The sequence below is a fragment of the Myxine glutinosa genome, chromosome 1 (assembly GCF_964187855.1).
Source record: "Myxine glutinosa chromosome 1, kmMyxGlut1.1, whole genome shotgun sequence".
NCBI classification, from domain to species: domain Eukaryota; kingdom Metazoa; phylum Chordata; class Myxini; order Myxiniformes; family Myxinidae; genus Myxine; species Myxine glutinosa.
This window is the reverse complement of record NC_136261.1, coordinates 167,672,288-167,693,690: the sequence shown is the minus strand read 5'-3', so window position 1 is coordinate 167,693,690 and position 21,403 is coordinate 167,672,288. Positions and strand designations below refer to the sequence as shown.

Sequence of the window (21,403 nt, the reverse complement as noted above, 5' to 3'; positions counted from 1 at the left end):
TAATTTCGTGTTTCGTGGCTGTGAGGTGTTTTTAATTTCGTGTTTCGTGGCTGTGAAGTGTTTTTAATTTCGTGTTTCGTGGCTGTGAAGTGTTTTTAATTTCGTGTTTCGTGGCTGTGAAGTGTTTTTAATTTCGTGTTTCGTGGCTGTGAAGTGTTTTTAATTTCGTGTTTCGTGGCTGTGAAGTGTTTTTAATTTCGTGTTTCGTGGCTGTGAAGTGTTTTTAATTTCGTGTTTCGTGGCTGTGAGGTGTTTTTAATTTCGTGTTTCGTGGCTGTGAAGTGTTTTTAATTTCGTGTTTCGTGGCTGTGAAGTGTTTTTAATTTCGTGTTTCGTGGCTGTGAAGTGTTTTTAATTTCGTGTTTCGTGGCTGTGAAGTGTTTTCAATTTCATGTTTCGTGGCTGTGAAGTGTTTTTAATTTCGTGTTTCGTGGCTGTGAAGTGTTTTTAATTTCGTGTTTCGTGGCTGTGAGGTGTTTTTAATTCCGTGTTTCGTGGCTGTGAAGTGTTTTTAATTTCGTGTTTCATGGCTGTGAGGTGTTTTTAATTTCGTGTTTCATGGCTGTGAAGTGTTTTTAATTTCGTGTTTCGTGGCTGTGAGGTGTTTTTAATTTCGTGTTTCGTGGCTGCGAAGTGTTTTTAATTTCGTGTTTCATGGCTGTGAGGTGTTTTTAATTTCGTGTTTCGTGGCTGTGAAGTGTTTTTAATTTCGTGTTTCATGGCTGTGAGGTGTTTTTAATTTCGTGTTTCATGGCTGTGAGGTGTTTTTAATTTCGTGTTTCATGGCTGTGAGGTGTTTTTAATTTCGTGTTCATGGCTGTGAAGTGTTTTTAATTTCGTGTTTCGTGGCTGTGAAGTGTTTTTAATTTCGTGTTTCGTGGCTGTGAAGTGTTTTTAATTTCGTGTTTCATGGCTGTGAGGTGTTTTTAATTTCGTGTTTCATGGCTGTGAGGTGTTTTTAATTTCGTGTTTCATGGCTGTGAGGTGTTTTTAATTTCGTGTTCATGGCTGTGAAGTGTTTTTAATTTCGTGTTTCGTGGCTGTGAAGTGTTTTTAATTTCGTGTTTCGTGGCTGTGAAGTGTTTTTAATTTCGTGGCTGTGAGGTGTTTTTAATTTCGTGTTTCGTGGCTGTGAAGTGTTTTTAATTTCGTGGCTGTGAGGTGTTTTTAATTTCGTGTTTCGTGGCTGTGAAGTGTTTTTAATTTCGTGTTTCGTGGCTGTGAAGTGTTTTTAATTTCGTGTTTCATGGCTGTGAAGTGTTTTTAATTTCGTGGCTGTGAGGTGTTTTTAATTTCGTGTTTCATGGCTGTGAAGTGTTTTTAATTTCGTGTTTCGTGGCTGTGAAGTGTTTTTAATTTCGTGTTTCGTGGCTGTGAAGTGTTTTTAATTTCGTGGCTGTGAGGTGTTTTTAATTTCGTGTTTCGTGGCTGTGAAGTGTTTTTAATTTCGTGGCTGTGAGGTGTTTTTAATTTCGTGTTTCGTGGCTGTGAACTGTTTTTAATTTCGTGTTTCGTGGCTGTGAAGTGTTTTTAATTTCGTGTTTCATGGCTGTGAAGTGTTTTTAATTTCGTGGCTGTGAGGTGTTTTTAATTTCGTGTTTCATGGCTGTGAAGTGTTTTTAATTTCGTGGCTGTGAGGTGTTTTTAATTTCGTGTTTCGTGGCTGTGAAGTGTTTTTAATTTCGTGTTTCGTGGCTGTGAACTGTTTTTAATTTCGTGTTTCGTGGCTGTGAACTGTTTTTAATTTCGTGTTTCGTGGCTGTGAACTGTTTTTAATTTCGTGTTTCGTGGCTGTGAAGTGTTTTTAATTTCGTGGCTGTGGGGTGTTTTTAATTTCGTGTTTCGTGGCTGTGAAGTGTTTTTAATTTCGTGTTTCGTGGCTGTGAACTGTTTTTAATTTCGTGTTTCGTGGCTGTGAACTGTTTTTAATTTCGTGTTTCGTGGTTGTGAAGTGTTTTTAATTTCGTGGCTGTGAGGTGTTTTTAATTTCGTGTTTCGTGGCTGTGAAGTGTTTTTAATTTCGTGTTTCGTGGCTGTGAACTGTTTTTAATTTCGTGTTTCGTGGCTGTGAAGTGTTTTTAATTTCGTGGCTGTGAGGTGTTTTTAATTTCGTGTTTCGTGGCTGTGAAGTGTTTTTAATTTCGTGTTTCGTGGCTGTGAACTGTTTTTAAATTCGTGTTTCGTGGCTGTGAAGTGTTTTTAATTTCGTGTTTCATGGCTGTGAAGTGTTTTTAATTTCGTGGCTGTGAGGTGTTTTTAATTTCGTGTTTCGTGGCTGTGAAGTGTTTTTAATTTCGTGGCTGTGAGGTGTTTTTAATTTCGTGTTTCGTGGCTGTGAAGTGTTTTTAATTTCGTGTTTTGTGGCTGTGAACTGTTTTTAATTTCGTGTTTCGTGGCTGTGAAGTGTTTTTAATTTCGTGTTTCGTGGCTGTGAAGTGTTTTTAATTTCGTGTTTCGTGGCTGTGAAATGTTTTTAATTTTGTGTTTTGTGGCTGTGAAGTGTTTTTAATTTCGTGTTTCGTGGCTGTGAAGTGTTTTTAATTTCGTGTTTCGTGGCTGTGAGGTGTTTTTAATTTTGTGTTTTGTGGCTGTGAAGTGTTTTTAATTTCGTGTTTCGTGGCTGTGAGGTGTTTTTAATTTCGTGTTTCGTGGCTGTGAGGTGTTTTTAATTTCGTGTTTCGTGGCTGTGAGGTGTTTTTAATTTCGTGTTTCGTGGCTGTGAAGTGTTTTTAATTTCGTGTTTTGTGGCTGTGAAGTGTTTTTAATTTCGTGTCTCGTGGCTGTGAACTGTTTTTAATTTCGTGTTTCATGGCTGTGAAGTGTTTTTAATTTCGTGTTTCGTGGCTGTGAAGTGTTTTTAATTTCGTGTTTCGTGGCTGTGAACTGTTTTTAATTTCGTGTTTCGTGGCTGTGAAGTGTTTTTAATTTTGTGTTTCGTGGCTGTGAAGTGTTTTTAATTTCGTGTTTCGTGGCTGTGAGGTGTTTTTAATTTCGTGTTTCGTGGCTGTGAAATGTTTTTAATTTTGTGTTTTGTGGCTGTGAAGTGTTTTTAATTTCGTGTTTCGTGGCTGTGAGGTGTTTTTAATTTCGTGTTTCGTGGCTGTGAGGTGTTTTTAATTTCGTGTTTCGTGGCTGTGAGGTGTTTTTAATTTCGTGTTTCGTGGCTGTGAAGTGTTTTTAATTTCGTGTTTTGTGGCTGTGAAGTGTTTTTAATTTCGTGTCTCGTGGCTGTGAACTGTTTTTAATTTCGTGTTTCATGGCTGTGAAGTGTTTTTAATTTCGTGTTTCGTGGCTGTGAAGTGTTTTTAATTTCGTGTTTCGTGGCTGTGAACTGTTTTTAATTTCGTGTTTCGTGGCTGTGAAGTGTTTTTAATTTTGTGTTTCGTGGCTGTGAAGTGTTTTTAATTTCGTGTTTCGTGGCTGTGAGGTGTTTTTAATTTCGTGTTTCGTGGCTGTGAGGTGTTTTTAATTTCGTGTTTCATGGCTGTGAGGTGTTTTTAATTTCGTGGCTGTGAGGTGTTTTTAATTTCGTGGCTGTGAGGTGTTTTTAATTTCATGTTTCGTGGCTGTGAGGTGTTTTTAATTTCGTGTTTCATGGCTGTGAGGTGTTTTTAATTTCGTGTTTTGTGGCTGTGAAGTGTGTTTAATTTCGTGTTTCGTGGCTGTGAAGTGTTTTTAATTTCGTGTTTCATGGCTGTGAGGTGTTTTCAATTTCGTGTTTCGTGGCTGTGAAGTGTTTTTAATTTCGTGTTTCATGGCTGTGAGGTGTTTTTAATTTCGTGTTTCATGGCTGTGAGGTGTTTTTAATTTCGTGTTTCATGGCTGTGAGGTGTTTTTAATTTCGTGTTCATGGCTGTGAAGTGTTTTTAATCTCGTGTTTCGTGGCTGTGAAGTGTTTTTAATTTCGTGTTTCGTGGCTATGAAGTGTTTTTAATTTCGTGTTTCATGGCTGTGAGGTGTTTTTAATTTCGTGTTTCGTGGCTGTGAGGTGTTTTTAATTTCGTGTTTCGTGGCTGTGAGGTGTTTTTAATTTCGTGTTTCATGGCTGTGAGGTGTTTTTAATTTCGTGGCTGTGAGGTGTTTTTAATTTCGTGGCTGTGAGGTGTTTTTAATTTCATGTTTCGTGGCTGTGAGGTGTTTTTAATTTCGTGTTTCATGGCTGTGAGGTGTTTTTAATTTCGTGTTTTGTGGCTGTGAAGTGTGTTTAATTTCGTGTTTCGTGGCTGTGAAGTGTTTTTAATTTCGTGTTTCATGGCTGTGAGGTGTTTTCAATTTCGTGTTTCGTGGCTGTGAAGTGTTTTTAATTTCGTGTTTCGTGGCTGTGAAGTGTTTTTAATTTCGTGTTTCGTGGCTGTGAAGTGTTTTTAATTTCGTGTTTCGTGGCTGTGAGGTGTTTTTAATTTCGTGTTTCGTGGCTGTTAAGTGTTTTTAATTTCGTGTTTCGTGGCTGTGAAGTGTTTTTAATTTCGTGTTTCGTGGCTGTGAAGTGTTTTTAATTTCGTGTTTCGTGGCTGTGAAGTGTTTTCAATTTCATGTTTCGTGGCTGTGAAGTGTTTTTAATTTCGTGTTTCGTGGCTGTGAAGTGTTTTTAATTTCGTGTTTCGTGGCTGTGAGGTGTTTTTAATTTCGTGTTTTGTGGCTGTGAAGTGTTTTTAATTTCGTGTTTCGTGGCTGTGAAGTGTTTTTAATTTCGTGTTTCATGGCTGTGAGGTGTTTTTAATTTCGTGTTTCATGGCTGTGAGGTGTTTTTAATTTCGTGTTTCATGGCTGTGAGGTGTTTTTAATTTCGTGTTCATGGCTGTGAAGTGTTTTTAATCTCGTGTTTCGTGGCTGTGAAGTGTTTTTAATTTCGTGTTTCGTGGCTATGAAGTGTTTTTAATTTCGTGTTTCATGGCTGTGAGGTGTTTTTAATTTCGTGTTCATGGCTGTGAAGTGTTTTTAATTTCGTGTTTCGTGGCTGTGAAGTGTTTTTAATTTCGTGTTTCGTGGCTGTGAAGTGTTTTTAATTTCGTGTTTCATGGCTGTGAGGTGTTTTTAATTTCGTGTTTCATGGCTGTGAGGTGTTTTTAATTTCGTGTTTCATGGCTGTGAGGTGTTTTTAATTTCGTGTTCATGGCTGTGAAGTGTTTTTAATTTCGTGTTTCGTGGCTGTGAAGTGTTTTTAATTTCGTGTTTCGTGGCTGTGAAGTGTTTTTAATTTCGTGTTTCATGGCTGTGAGGTGTTTTTAATTTCGTGTTTCATGGCTGTGAGGTGTTTTTAATTTCGTGTTTCATGGCTGTGAGGTGTTTTTAATTTCGTGTTCATTGCTGTGAAGTGTTTTTAATTTCGTGTTTCGTGGCTGTGAAGTGTTTTTAATTTCGTGTTTCGTGGCTGTGAAGTGTTTTTAATTTCGTGTTTCATGGCTGTGAGGTGTTATTAATTTCGTGTTCATGGCTGTGAAGTGTTTTTAATTTCGTGTTTCGTGGCTGTGAAGTGTTTTTAATTTCGTGTTTCGTGGCTGTGAAGTGTTTTTAATTTCGTGTTTCGTGGCTGTGAGGTGTTTTTAATTTCGTGTTCGTGGCTGTGAAGTGTTTTTAATTTCGTGTTCGTGGCTGTGAAGTGTTTTTAATTTCGTGTTTCGTGGCTGTGAGGTGTTTTTAATTTCGTGTTCGTGGCTGTGAAGTGTTTTTAATTTCGTGTTTCGTGGCTGTGAGGTGTTTTTAATTTCGTGTTCGTGGCTGTGAGGTGTTTGTAATTTCGTGTTTCGTGGCTGTGAAGTGTTTTTAATTTCGTGGTTTGTGGCTGTGAGGTGTTTTTAATTTCGTGTTCGTGGCTGTGAAGTGTTTTTAATTTCGTGTTTCGTGGCTGTGAAGTGTTTTTAATTTCGTGTTTCGTGGCTGTGAATTGTTTTTAATTTCGTGTTTCGTGGCTGTGAGGTGTTTTTAATTTCGTGTTTCGTGGCTGTGAAGTGTTTTTAATTTCGTGTTTCGTGGCTGTGAAGTGTTTTTAATTTCGTGTTTCATGGCTGTGAGGTGTTTTTAATTTCGTGTTTCATGGCTGTGAGGTGTTTTTAATTTCGTGTTTCATGGCTGTGAGGTGTTTTTAATTTCGTGTTCATGGCTGTGAAGTGTTTTTAATTTCGTGTTTCGTGGCTGTGAAGTGTTTTTAATTTCGTGTTTCGTGGCTGTGAAGTGTTTTTAATTTCGTGTTTCATGGCTGTGAGGTGTTTTTAATTTCGTGTTTCATGGCTGTGAGGTGTTTTTAATTTCGTGTTTCATGGCTGTGAGGTGTTTTTAATTTCGTGTTCATGGCTGTGAAGTGTTTTTAATTTCGTGTTTCGTGGCTGTGAAGTGTTTTTAATTTCGTGTTTCGTGGCTGTGAAGTGTTTTTAATTTCGTGTTTCGTGGCTGTGAGGTGTTTTTAATTTCGTGTTTGTGGCTGTGAAGTGTTTTTAATTTCGTGTTCGTGGCTGTGAAGTGTTTTTAATTTCGTGTTTCATGGCTGTGAGGTGTTTTTAATTTCGTGTTCGTGGCTGTGAAGTGTTTTTAATTTCGTGTTTCGTGGCTGTGAGGTGTTTTTAATTTCGTGTTCGTGGCTGTGAGGTGTTTTTAATTTCGTGTTTCGTGGCTGTGAAGTGTTTTTAATTTCGTGTTTTGTGGCTGTGAGGTGTTTTTAATTTCGTGTTTCGTGGCTGTGAAGTGTTTTTAATTTCGTGTTTCGTGGCTGTGAGGTGTTTTTAATTTCGTGTTTCGTGGCTGTGAAGTGTTTTTAATTTCGTGTTTCGTGGCTGTGAAGTGTTTTTAATTTCGTGTTTCGTGGCTGTGAGGTGTTTTTAATTTCGTGTTTCATGGCTGTGAGGTGTTTTTAATTTCGTGTTTCATGGCTGTGAGGTGTTTTTAATTTCGTGTTCATGGCTGTAAAGTGTTTTTAATTTCGTGTTTCGTGGCTGTGAAGTGTTTTTAATTTCGTGTTTCGTGGCTGTGAAGTGTTTTTAATTTCGTGTTTCATGGCTGTGAGGTGTTTTTAATTTCGTGTTTCATGGCTGTGAGGTGTTTTTAATTTCGTGTTCATGGCTGTGAAGTGTTTTTAATTTCGTGTTTCGTGGCTGTGAAGTGTTTTTAATTTCGTGTTTCGTGGCTGTGAAGTGTTTTTAATTTCGTGTTTCGTGGCTGTGAGGTGTTTTTAATTTCGTGTTCATGGCTGTGAAGTGTTTTTAATTTCGTGTTTCGTGGCTGTGAAGTGTTTTTAATTTCGTGTTCATGGCTGTGAAGTGTTTTTAATTTCGTGTTTTGAATCTTCTATATATATATATATTGAACTGCTCCCTCAAACTTTTGTGAAATCGCACTATTCCAACTTGACCCACGGCGGGAGTATGCGCTCTACTGAGTGGCGTTCTCGTTTGTTTCTTTGTTTGTTTGTTTGTGAACAAAATATCTCGAAAAGTTGTGGACGGATTCGGACGAAATTTGGCAGAGCGGTAGTCTACGGGACAAGGACAAAATGATTAGATTTTGGTGAAGATCAGGATTGGGATCCGGCTAGTAGAATTTTTAAAGTGATTCTTCACCATTGGGAGATCGGGCCAAAAACGATACATAGCAGGATATCTCAAAAAGTTGTGGACGGATTTGGACGAAACTTGTTGGACTGGATGAGTGCCCGATAAAGACGATTCGATTCGATTTTGGTGAAGATCTGAATATGGATTCGGATATGAGAATTATTTAATTGTTTAAGTGAAATCTTCACCATTGAGTGATCGGGCTAAAACCAACATATAGCAGGATATCTCAAAACGTTATGGACAGATTTGGATGAAACCTGGTGGACAGGTTGGGTGTGTGACACGGAAGAATCGATTCGATTTTGGTGAAGATCCAGATCCGGCCAGTATAATTTTTTGCGTGATTATTCACCATTGGAATGGGGGGGGAGGGGTTGCCCACCAAAATATGTATTTTTTTCTTTGTTTGTTTAAAGTCTTATGATTATGTTAGTACGATTCTACATGCTGCCCTGTCTTCAAGCAAGCATTGAAATTGGTTTACAATAACTTTAGTGATTTAGTCGGTGCAATATACTGTTTATTATACCAGGTGAGTGCCTGGGGTATTGCCGCTATGTTTGTTTATTTTGTCTGCCTGTCTGGCAATCAACCAAAATTGAACACACTGTAATTCGAAACAGGAAACTGTTTCTAGCAACGTAATAAAGGACACAAATAAGCATGAATAACTAATGTAACGTGTTAAATAAGCTGGTGTAAAATACACCGCAACAATGGCGGTAAACTTCTGAAATTAATTTTTCTACAACCTCTAAAAATTTTATTTTATTTCATTTGAATTTAATATGTGTGAACACTGTAAAACACAAATTGCCTTATTGGCACTTTCAAAAACTTTTTGCTTAGTAATACATGGACAAAGTGTTCCAGCATTTTAAATCATTTCGACCAATCAAATTTGCTGCTCATAGACGGCCCTCTTTTTACACCCATGTCGTTTTTTCTCAAGACTGCGTGGAGTAAGGTGTCCTATGAACTGTCGTTTTACATTGTGGGATATCTGGCATATTTTGGTTACTTGAGATATTTCCTTGATGGTTCTGGTGGACCTAGTATACTGATAGAGCCTGGATATCTGGCACGAGGATAAATTACTAGTTTTATTATTGCATTACACTTCAACCACTGAAAACATTTCCATCCATTGCTGGCTACTGCCATCCATGTTTTGCATTGTAGAATTTTCTTGGCACTCAATTGGCCCACCCCAATGCTGGAGATCATATATATATATATATATACGTAATTTCAAAACCCCTGTTCACAAGTGTGCCTCACTGACCGGGTCCTCAGTCGAGTTCCTCAGTCAAGGTCCTCAGCATCATCCCGTTTCGGCCCCTTCAACCTCGATACAGTCAGCTGAGGTGGGCCGGCAGGGGCACATACACCTCCACATGCAGCAGCTACACCTGGATGCATACATACCCCACTCCCAACCAGTGTGAACACAGACTACAACAACAAAATCACCTCCACTTCCAGAATCCACAGCACCAAACAAGTAAACATGGTGGAACACTCAAACACCCACCTTTATAACCTTCACCACTCACCAACAAAACACACCAGATCATACACACACACACACACACACACACACACACACACACACACACACACACACACACACACACACACACACACAACTCCAACCAACCACCTACCTTTACAACATACATCACTCAACATACAAAAACACACACCCTCACCCACTCACATACTCACATACACAAAATAAGAAGTAATAATAGTTTTTAAAAACCACAAACAACCAACCAACCACCTACCCTTACCAACATGCACCACTCACGCAAAAACACATTCATGCCAAACCAAACCCACTCATGCAATGCACTCACACACACACCCTCTCCCCCCCACACACATGCAGCCTCAACATACAATGCTCAAACCACCATTCACACACCATTTACACATCTCCATTTCTCTTCTGTGCTCAGTCACTACCCCTTTGGGCTGAAAGAACTACCACCCACAACCTCAACATCAACCTACACCGTTCGACGTGCCTCCATAAACTTAATCCATATCCAAAGTGAGCCTTTGAAGGCAACCTGGGCCACTCTGTCACACATCCTCCTTCTTTCTGTCCCACACACTCCAAGCTGAGCAAGAAATGCAGAAAAGGAATTGCCAATATACCCTCCACACCCCACCTCAAATGGCTGATGAGAAACTCGCCAACCCTTCTCCCTCCACTCTGCCTCCATCTCACTGTACTTTCCACTCTTCCTCTCGTGCACCACCTCCTTGTTCTCTTCCCAAGGTACAGACAATTCCCATAAGATGACCTGTCTTGTTGCACCTGACCAGATGACAATGTCAGAACACAACCTTGTCACACAGATCTCCTCTGGGAATACCAATTGTGGCTTTAGGTCTGCCATCACCTGCCAATCACAAGCATCTGACAGCCCTTTTACTTTGCAACTCCTCCTCTTTCCACCTCTTACCACTTGGCCCTCTTTAACAAACAACACCTCTCCCCCATCGGTCTCCTTCTCCACTCTCCTCTCTCTCAATCTCAGCAACTCTTGTTGCACCATCTCCACTACCACCACCAGCACTTGATCTCTTCCAGACTTGGTGAAGACTAACTTCCCTGCAAATGTCTGCTGTTCTTCCTCTGCTCCAATTGGTTCACCAGACCATATGCTTGGTAAAGTGGACATCTCTCTGGCCATTCTCAGGGAGACTCTTCATCACCAACGAGTCTGGCATTTCACTCAGGCCAACTGGCATGGTCTTCAAGCAGCCATCAAACTTCTGGACTGGTCTCCCATCTCTACTGTCTCTGACATCAACTGATCCTGGGAATTCTTCCAAAGTAAACTGCTCCCTCTCATGCACAGATTTGTCCCATCTCGTCTTCAGTTGTCATACCCTTACTCCCATCCATGGTAAACTGAATCTTGTAGTGAGGCAGTTGCCCTGAAGCAACTTGCCTTCGCCTCATGCAAGGCTAATCCAACTGAAGGAAATCTCATTTCATTTCACAAGACTCGGGATAAGTGTGTGTCTACCTTCAGGAGAGCCAGGAAACAATATCTCTCCTCTGAAGACTGAAATCTCAATCCTGTCTCCCTCTTTCAAATCCTGGTGGCATCGGGTCAAATCTGCTTCTGGTGTTTGTTCCCCTTCCATCCCCTCCCTTACCTCAAATGGCTACCAAGCTGACACTGCACATGAAAAAGCTGAATGCCTCAACTCTGTGTTTGCCTCAAAATCTTGTGTCCCAAACCGATCGCTCTCCATACCCACCTTACCCAGTCGAACCCAGCTGCTGCTGGACACTGTGTCCTTCTCTCCTGACAAGGTGGAGAAGTTTCTGTCAAACTTCGACTCTGATTCTGTAACTGGACCAGATGGCATTAGCCCACGAGTACTAAAATCCTGCTCTGGCACTCTATCAAACCCTCTCTTTGTTTCCTTCACCATCTCTGTTGCTCAAGGTCATCTTCCATCTGCTTGGAAATCAGCCAACATTACCGCTTTACACAAAAAGTTGCGAAAACAGATCCTTGCAATTACAAACCAATCAGCCTGCTCCCAATCATCAGCAAGGGCATGGAATCCATCATTGCTTCCGATATTAAATCCTTCCTCTTCTTCAATGGCTTGATCTCTGATTATCAATTTGGTTTCAGACCAGGCCACTCCTCTCTGGACATGCTGCTTTTGCTGTCTCAACAAAGGATGGAAGTCCTCAATGCCAGCCAGGAAATCAGAGCTGTCTCCCTTGACATATCTCGTGCCTTCGATACGGTCTGGCAACCCACCCTGCTCACCAAACTCTCCTCTTATGGTATCCATGAAAACCTCCGCGCTTGGCTCGTGGACTTCCTCTCCTGTTGTAGTCAACATGTGGCTCTAAATATAATTCTTTCATCTCCTCTTCCTGTCCAGGCTGGAGTTCCTCAACACAGTGTTCTGGGCCCTGTGCTTTTCTTCATTAATGATCTCTCTCACTTTCAGGACAATCCACTCTATCTTTTTGCTGATGACTCAACTCTCTGCCGCTCAATATTTCAACGTTCAGATCGGCACACAGCAGCCTCTTCATTCTCGGCAGACCTGGGTAAAATTACAAACTGGTCAAACAAGTGGAACATGTCTTTCAATCCTGACAAATCTCACTCTCTCATGATGTCTCTCCGAAAAGACCGCCTGGAAAACCCTACCACCTACTTTCTCAACAATCCTCGTGAAGAAGTTCTGTCACTCAAGCTTTTGGGTTTCACTATCTGCCATGATCTTTCCTGAGAAAACCACATTTCCAAGCTGGCCTCCAAAGCCAGTCGCTGACTGGGCATCCTCCGTTGTGCGAAGTCCTTTCTGGGCACTTCTGAGCTCCTCACAACATACAAAGCTTTCATCTGCAGCTTGATGGAGTACTGCTCTTCCCTCTGGGCTGGTGTTCCTGCCTCACACCTAGCTCGGCTTCACACTGTAGAAACCAAGGCTTTTAGAATCATTGGTATCTCTGGCGATGATGCTGATTCTGAGAGCCTATCACTCTGTCACCACAGGCAGGTTGGTGATCTTTCTGTCTTCTACCGACTCCTCTCTGGCCTTGCACCCCCTGCTCTGTCTGTGGTCTGTCCCCCAAATATTCCTGCAGGAAGCACAAGGTCTGCCAGAAACCCTGTTCTGGTGAAACTGCGAAAATCAAGACTCTCTGCTCACCTTCACTCTTTCATTCTTCTTTTTCCTACCCCTGGAACAAACTCCCACAATCTCTTCAATCCCACTCCTCCCTCCATGTCTTCAAAACAGCTGTTCACCACCATCTCTTGTGTTTCTCCATCCAAAACCTTGATCTTTTCTACCCCCCATTAAAACACCCCAAATCCACCTCCTTCAAATTCTGTTTTCTTTTCTGAAAGTCCTGGTAGTGTCCATCTTGTTTATCCCATGTACCTCGCCCCAGCCCTCTCCCTTCCACAAATCTCCTGACGTCCCTGTTCCATACTGGTGTGTATTTCCCTCTCTCTCCCCCTCTTGGCTGCTGCTCCCTTTATTATATGTTGTATGTGTTAGCTCTTACACACGCCTCGACTGAGTGTCGAAAAAAAAACTCTTTGGATATTTGTTCAGGAAGAAATTTGGTATTTTGGCAGCCATTGTTTTGTGTTAATTATCTCAAATTGTCCAATGCTGACAGAAGTCCAGTAAAATTATTTTTTATATTGGTTGTCCTGGGAAGCAAAATCCACCAAAAAAAACAACAACCTTAAGATACCAAAACAATCATGATCTGAAAACGGTTTGGTTACCGGTCTAGTAATCAGGCTTCATACCTCTGGGTGCATTTGAAGATGGAACAAGTCTTCTTTCATGAAATAAATATATGTTTTGAAAAAAGAAAGGTACATTTTGATGACAACCTTTACAGAGGAAATCAGAGATTGCAGACCCTCGCCAAGACGTGTTTTTAGTGGTTTTTAAGGCTTTTGCGTTAAAACAAATATGGCGGGTGAACCACGTGACCGATGACGTCATCATCATTTTTTTTCTCCACTAATTTATCCCTACATGACGCTCACGAAATTTAAAATTTCATCTTGATTGGATGAAGTTTTGTACTTGTCGAATTATGATGTCATAATGGAGGCACCTATGACATCATCATTAACATATTGTATTCCCCATTATGAGTTCTTTACAATGATCCATGTCTCAATTTTTTATATGCAGTGCTTTTGGAGATGTAGAGGTGCAAATGTTTTCGGTTTTTCCAAGATGGCGGACGAATCACGTGACCGATGACCTCATCATCATTTTTTTTTCTCCGATAATTTATCCCTACATGACGCTCACGAAATTTCATCTTGATTGGATGAAGTTTTGTACTTGTCGAATTATGACATCATAATGGAGGCACCTATGACATCATCATTAACATATTTTATTCCCCATGGAGAGTTCTTTACAATGAGCCATGTCTCATTTTTTTTCTATTCAGCGCTTTCGAAGATATAGAGGTGCAAATTTTTCGGTTTTTCCAAGATGGCGGCCATACCACGTGACCTATGGCGTCATAATTATCATTAAAAAATTATGCAGGTGGAGTTGCGCCTATGGTGAAAATTTCCTGTCAATCGGACCAACGGTTGCAGAGAAAATCAAATTTATTCTGTGCGGACAAACAAACAGACAGACAAACGGACTGAAATGCAATACCCTCTCCTCTGGCGAGTGTTAATGATACAATCTAGGTTTTGTTTGGGAGAGATTGAGGCAGCAGTCTACTATATACCACCCAAAGAAAACTTTTGTACTTGTACAAAACACGAGCAAATAAAATGGAAGGTTGTTGCACGTAATTTTGTTTTTCACCTGAGTTTTCAAGGCTGAACAGTGTGCAAATACTGTGGAATTTATAAACAAACTGTATTTCACATGTACAATGTACATGAACATGTAATTCACATATTACGTAAAATAAATAAACATACATGACAAATTGGAGGCAACGAAAAGTGGGTTGGTAGGAATCGAAAGCGGGTTTTATTTTAATTTATTTATTTTTACTAAACCTGGTAAAAACGCCATTTGAGAGATTATTATCATTGACACAAAATACACCAGAATACTGAGATAGTCGTTTTATTGATGAGTAATGATAATGAGGAACCAAGGAAGAAAACTTCAAGCTCGGTGATTGTGGTGGCGTGACAATAATATGTAATGATTGATGTAAGAATGCGCTTTTGCTTTTATGAGCGGGAGGATGAGAGTGGGGCACAGGGGAGGATAGAGAGTTGGGGTTCGGAGGAAGGTGGGGGGGGGGGGGGGGTGGGGAGTAGAGATGGGACAGAGTTGGGAGGGGTACACAGTATGTTGAGGACTTTCGGTGGGGGAGAGGGGGGAAGTTGAGGAGTTGTTGTGGGAGTAGGGGTGGGGAGGTGGTTTTGAAGGCTTGGAGTGGGGAGGGGATTGAAGCCTTCAGGTTGGGTTGGGGGAGGTTGAGGACTTGGGGTTTGTGAGGGGTAGGTGGATTGAAAACTTGAAGTCATATGTTACATTGCACGGGTGTTCCGCGAGTCCCTGCTAGTGCTCCCAAAACCCTCGAGACAAAAAGGTCGCATTGTAAATAGAGCACAGAGAAAACGTTACGCAAGTTCAACACAAGATAAACGATTATCCAATGCAACAACTCCAGATACCATCAGTAAATTGAATACTTACAAACAGGTTCGTCAAGTTGAAGATCTTGATGGAGTCGGATATTTTGTGGGATCGTTTTATCAATGAGTTCATCCATGGACTAAAACGGAAATCAAGGCAATAAAGAGGAATAACTTCAGAATGCATAAAAAACAGCACAATATAAAGTATAATCATGTATTCAAACAAAGTACCATACATCGAGCCTTCATGACAAATAACATTTGAAAAATCGATATCATGCAATCAGTGAATCATTCGAAACTTCTCACGTAAGTCACGAGATACCCTAACGCCAGATGAAGAAAAAAGAAAAACGAAAAACACATCATGCGCACCATGAGCTGAATGTGCAAAACCAAGTGCCGGAACCACACATATGGTTCATTCCCTGTTTCAAGAACAAACGCATGTATTCAACTTCACCGATGTGAGATAAATAGGTGAGAAACCAAATCTGGATCTTTACTGTACGGTTCTACACAATTTAGTGCCATCCACATATTACGTACAAAAGGCCCAAATTTCAGCTCCCTTCACCCAAGTATTTTCTGATTCAAACTTTTCCTTTTCTCGTCTTCTTTCGCTTACATTACTTGAAATTAATATCATTAACACTCGATCGACAATCGTCCCTTTCAAAGGACCGAGGATGTCCATATTTGACCCAAAGTGTATCGGGTGTTAAAAATAGGAACACAACAACATTCCTAAAGAAACAAATTCCATTGCCATGAACTAGACAGCCTTATAACTATACCTACAAATAAGATTTCAAAACACCTGGTATCCTGAAGTGCGACGTAGCAAGGCTTTTTTGCCGGTGCAATTAACCAAATATTATTCTGTTGCAATATGAGAGTCATCAAAATGGTCCAAGAGCTAGGGTACCTTTTGTGCAGCGTCTGAGGCCAAAAGGTTTGATCAACCTTTGAAAACCAAAATTTAATGCAGATTCCAAAAATCCATATCTTATGTGCCGCAAATGTTGCGGTTTGGGTGAAAAATGCGTTTTTTTGTTGTTATTTTTCTATATTTTGGCGAAATCTGAAAATTATGCTTTAATTCTAGATATCAATTTTACTCTCTGGTATATGGTCATGTGAGGTATCAAAATAAAGCTACTGATCTGGAGATCACTGAAGAACACAAATAATTTGAAATTAAAATATAGTTGCCATGGTAACAGCCATTTGAGTGGCTCTGAAGTCCAAAAATATCAATTTCACGCTGTAATACATTGTAGATTTCAATGTGGAATCAGAGGCCAAATGGTTTTTAAATCATTTATAAATCATAATTTTATGTAGAATCTGAATATCAATGTCTTACAAGCTAGACATGAAGCCTTTTTGGTGAAAATCACATTTTTGTTGGTTATGCGTATTACACAGAAAACTCTGAAATTGGGTGTTAATTCTAAATACCATATATATAGTGTTTATAAAGTCTGTATTTCAGAGAAGTAATGGTTAACTAAATAGATATGGGCTTTTTATTATTTATATATTACAATTTATATATATTACAACTCTATATATATATTACAACCTTCTCTTGGTCACGAGCTACTTAAAACTGGCTTCATCAATACACTACATGGCATTGTAGCTGCTGAAGCAGTTCCTGGACATCCATTATCTAGGTGGTTTGCCATTGCCTTCAGTGCAGGAATGTGTGCTCTGCACAAGATACATGACACTGGGATCTTTATTGTCCATCTATATTAATGCTGACATATGGGACACCCAGTTTAACGTCCATATCCGAGGGAAGGCACACCTTGCTTGCGAAACACCTTAATGAGGGTTTATAGTTGGGCAGAGATTTGAACCCTCACTGGACAGCTCAAACATCACGATATTTCGGTCCAAGAGCTGGGGTATATATGTATGTATATATATATATATATATATATATATATATATATATATATATATATATATATATATATATATACAAACAATACTATGAGAGCCATTTGCCTGTCTGTGTCACCACTTTTCTCAAAGATGGCTGAGCAGAACTTCACCAAACTTTCAAACGTTCATCAGTGAGTGCCTGGGAGTGTTTTGGGCCAAAAATTATTTTTTTTCGAAAAAAAAGTTCAATTTTTTGGGGGAATATATATTTTTTATTGCTGCATCGTGCCTAATACTTTGTAGCTATGTGAAAGGTTATAGTAAATATTCCCCGACCACATTTCATAGTTGGTGGGTGTTGCGAAGTGTTTCAGGCATCCACAAATAAATAAAAAAATAGAATTTTTTTTAATTTCTTTAAAATGCTAACAGGATTAGAATATCACCGGGCAACGCTGGGTACTTCTGTTAGTATATATATATATACATATATATATATATACATATATATATATATATATATATATACATATATATATATATATATTCAGATTTGCTGCGAGCATCAGTGCTGCTAAGGTTCTAGGCAAAGGCTATACTGGGTGGTTTGCCTTTGCTTTCCCAGCAATTGTTTGGGCAGGGTTTTGTAATTTCGCCATGGTGCCGGTGTCGCGAAATAAATCCGCCCCCGTATAAACTCCCCCCCCCCCCAACCCCCGGCGAATCTGTACCGGTATAAACTCGCCCACCGGCGAATCTGTACCGGTATAAACTCGCCCCCCGGCGAATACGTTTCTCGCCGCCATCAGAATAGAATCGCCCCCCATTCTCGTTTATATTTCCAATAAATAAGACATATTTGCTGAGCATTTTCTCAACAAATAAGGTCTTGGCGTTTCAATACGCGCATTATTTATCGTATTCTCACAATTGATATAATATACAGAAAGCAGATAAGGCATTGCGTGATTTTTGAATATAAATAATGAGTATTTCAGTTGTTTAACATGAACCTGTTACTCCGAATTGAAATATAATTACAATATAATTATCTCAATTATTTAACGCCACAACACCTGTCAATCGAAACAAGGATGTCAATATCTACCTATATGAACTGAACTTTTATTACTCTCTTGCATTGCCGTGTGACGCTACATATACAGTCACGTGAAAAAGTAAGTACACCCCATGTAAAGTTTTGACTTTTTCAACGTATTTCACCATACAGCTATTTGATCTTCATTTCAACAATATTGATAGATAAAGGTGATATAATATAACAAATATCATGAAACATTGACATTTTGTAGTCCATTTTTATAATTTAAATAAACATAAATGCAAATTTCGCATGTGGAAAAGTAAGTACACCCTTGGCTCTAATAGGAGGTATTGCCCCCTTTGGCAGAAACAACCTCAAGTAGGCATTTCTTAGAACTGTCTACCGGTCTCTGACATCGACTGGGAGAAATTTTTGCCCACTCCTCCATGCACAATTCTTTCAGCTGTGCGATGTTTGAGGGGGTTCTTGCATGCACAGCTCGTTTCAAATCCCCCCACAACATCTCGATGGGATTTAGATCCGGGCTTTGACTTGGCCATTCCAGAACCCTCCATTTCTTTCTTTTCAGCCATTCTTTGGTGGATTTACTGGTATGTTTAGGGTCATTGTCATGTTGCAAGGACCCCCTTCGGTTGAGCTTCAACTCTCCGACAGATGGCCTCACATTATCCTCAAGCACCCTCTGGTACAATGAAGAATTCATAGTGGATTCTATGATGGTGAGCTGCCCAGGCCCTGATGCAGCAAAGCTGCCCCAAACCATAATATTTCCACCACCATGCTTCACAGTTGGCATCAGGTTCTTGTGGTCAAATGCTGTCTTTGGTTTTGTCCAAACATGTCTTCTGGTACTGTGGCCAAATAGCTCTTCCTTTGACTCATCTGTCCAGAGCACATTGTTCCAGAAGTGCTGGTCTTTGCCTCGGTGTTCATTGGCAAACTTTAGTCTTGCCCTGATGTTCTTTCTGGACAGCAAAGGTTTCCTCCTGGCACACTTCCCATGTAGATCAAATTTGTGCAGCCTCTTTCTGATGGTAGACTCGTGCACTTTAACATCAACAGTGGCAAGGGCTACCTGTAGGTCCCGTGATGACATTCTGGGGTTCTTAGAGACTTCTTTCAGCATCTTGCGGCCTGCTCTCGGGCTGAACTTACTGGGGCGGCCTGGCCTGAACAAGTTGGCAGTCGTTTGGAATCTTCTCCACTTGTAGATGATCTTCCGGACATCGAATGATTGATTTCAAATTGTTTGGAGATCTTTTTAAATCCCTTTCCAGACTCATAGGTATGTATAACCTTCTTTCTGAAGGCCTCAGTGAGCTCTTTTGATCTAGGCATGGTGACGCTGCACACTCCAACAACAAAGAGCAAACGAAACTAAATGTCTGAGGTTTAAATAAGACAGGTTCCTCCAAGATCCTCTCTAACGATGTTCTAAATCATTTGCACCTGAGCTGGTGCACCTGATTCTTTTTTTAGGTATTTGACGTCATGATAAATGTAGGGGTGTACTTACTTTTTCCACATGCGAAATTTGCATTTATGTTTATTTAAATTATACAATGGACTACAAAATGTAAATGTTTCATGATATTTGTTATAATTATATCACCTTTATCTATCAATATTGTTGAAATGAAGATCAAATAGCTGTATGTTGAAACATGTTGAAAAAGTCAAAACTTTACATGGGGTGTCTTACTTTTTCACGTGACTGTAAGAGGACATAACAATTATGCATATACAATTCCACAGGATGTTGGGAAGTGTGTGCGCGTGCCATAGATATGAATTTTTTTCACTATTATATACATGCGACATTTTGAAGCAATTATGGACCTCAAGATGAATGTTTACATTCGTATGCATTTGTTATTGATAATTTATTATTGTTATTTGTTAAGAGCCATACAATTGTTACACTTTTTTCCAAGTTTGAATATTTGCTGAAACATGTACATATATATTATGAGGGGGGCGATTTTGTCACGGGGGAGAGTCTATTTCGTGGCAGGGGGACAAATCTATTTCGAGGGGGGCGAATCAGTACCGGTACAGAATCGCCGGGGGGCGGATCTGTTTCGGGGGCGGATCTGTTTCGTGACACCGGCGGTCGGTCGCCTACCCTGAGCCAAGACCGTGGGATCCTTAACGTCCACCAGGTAATGCTGGCAGACTGAACGCCCAGTTTAACGTCCATCCGAGGGACGACACACACATTGATGAATGACCCCGCCTGTAAAACACCAAAAGTGACAGTTTATTTGCCATTTTGGGATTCGAACCCAGGCTTGACACTTTTAAGGCAAGTCTGCATACCTTTCAGTCATTATGACGAAAAAATCGTTCCTAAGACCTCGACGACAGAAATAGTTGAACTGTAACGTGGATGAAATGTGATATTAAATTACGCAAAGTTATAACAGATAAAATGTATTAGAAACATCTAAACAAATGGGTAAATAGAGCAGGGTTCTTCGGGGAGATTGAATAGTTTTTCATTAGCTAAACAAAAATTACAGGTCTATCTGACACGAACTACAACTTTGGTGTCATAGAAAAGATTGTACGAGCAAAATGTAGAAATACGAGATTCAATGAAAGCATGAGGATTTCTACAGAGAGAGCAGATGGACAGGCCTTTTGAGATATGCACTGGAGTTACCTTGAGCAACAGGTATAAATAAATTGAGTGCTCGTTGTGAGAAAGGTGCAAAGAGAAGGAGTAGAGGGACAGAGAGGAGGATTTCCGACATGAACTGAACCTCACCGAGACTCAACGACCCTGAGCATCTCTTTTTTCTCCGCATCACCAGGTCCGATGTGCCGCTCGGAGAAGTCATCGTGTCGGGGCAGAAGGCGGTCAAGAGCGCGCGAGCCCGAAGTGCCCACTCCATATGATCGACGTGCGGAGGAAGAGACCGTTCCTGGAACCGAGGATCGGCCACAGAGTATCCATTCCGAGCTGGACGCCAGATGATAGCTACCCCGTCCCTGTCCGCCCGCTCGGTGCCAGCCCGTGCCCCCGGAGACGCTGGTTGCGATGCCCCGAGAGCACGCCGGTATTGATGCGCAACCTCGAGTCGCCAGGATACCAGCACGGCACATGGCCAAGCGCTGCATAGCTCAAGAGTAAACAAGTGTTGGGGGAAAAAAAAAAAACTTTCTATCGTCCTCTCGAATCCGTGCCTTATCAACCTCTTTTACTCTTCCGCTTTATATAGGCTCCCACGCCTGCCAGTGTGGTTCTTATGCTGAGAGTGACGTCATGGTGTCAGGCTGGTGGGCGTGTCATGTCACTTCGAATGAAGGGGAAGCCCCAGGCCCCAGCTGACAGGTAGTGAGGGCGCCCCCAATCGCCCATGTTTTCCATCGTTACGGGGGCACTCAAGTAAACGGTGGCAGAAATTAAACAAGAAGAGAGTGAAGTTGTTTGGAGTTTTTGAGAAGTGGAACAAACACAAGGAGAAACAAGAAAAACTGCATCCATTACAAGGCTGTCTATTTACAATCCCTTCAGTCCTACAGTAAATTTAACGATTGTATATATATATATATATATATATATATATATATATATATATATATATATATATATATATATATATATATATATATATATATATACATATATATATATATATATATATATATATATATATATATATATATATGTATATATATATATATATATATATATATATATATATATATATATATATATATGTATATAT

At 40.2% G+C, this 21,403-nt stretch overlaps 1 protein-coding gene across 3 annotated transcripts in view; it reads right to left on the bottom strand.

Moving 5' to 3' along the window:
- Positions 1 to 20,945, bottom strand: part of GLDC (glycine decarboxylase) — a 196,982-nt gene extending 176,037 nt beyond the window's left edge. The window contains exons 1-3 of one of the 3 annotated variants that reach the window (XM_078779626.1): positions 20,440 to 20,945; positions 19,795 to 19,905; positions 14,763 to 14,841 (exon numbers count right to left, since the gene is read on the bottom strand). In XM_078779626.1, coding sequence (XP_078635752.1) covers positions 14,763 to 14,841; positions 19,795 to 19,869 — 154 coding nt within the window. In that variant the 5' untranslated portion in view covers positions 19,870 to 19,905; positions 20,440 to 20,945. Of the gene's footprint in view, positions 1 to 14,762; positions 14,842 to 19,794; positions 19,906 to 20,439 lie in introns of those variants that run through there. The other 2 variants (XM_068121721.2, XM_078779630.1) reach the window with 2 other exon arrangements.
- Between the last annotated feature and the right edge of the window lie 458 nt (positions 20,946 to 21,403).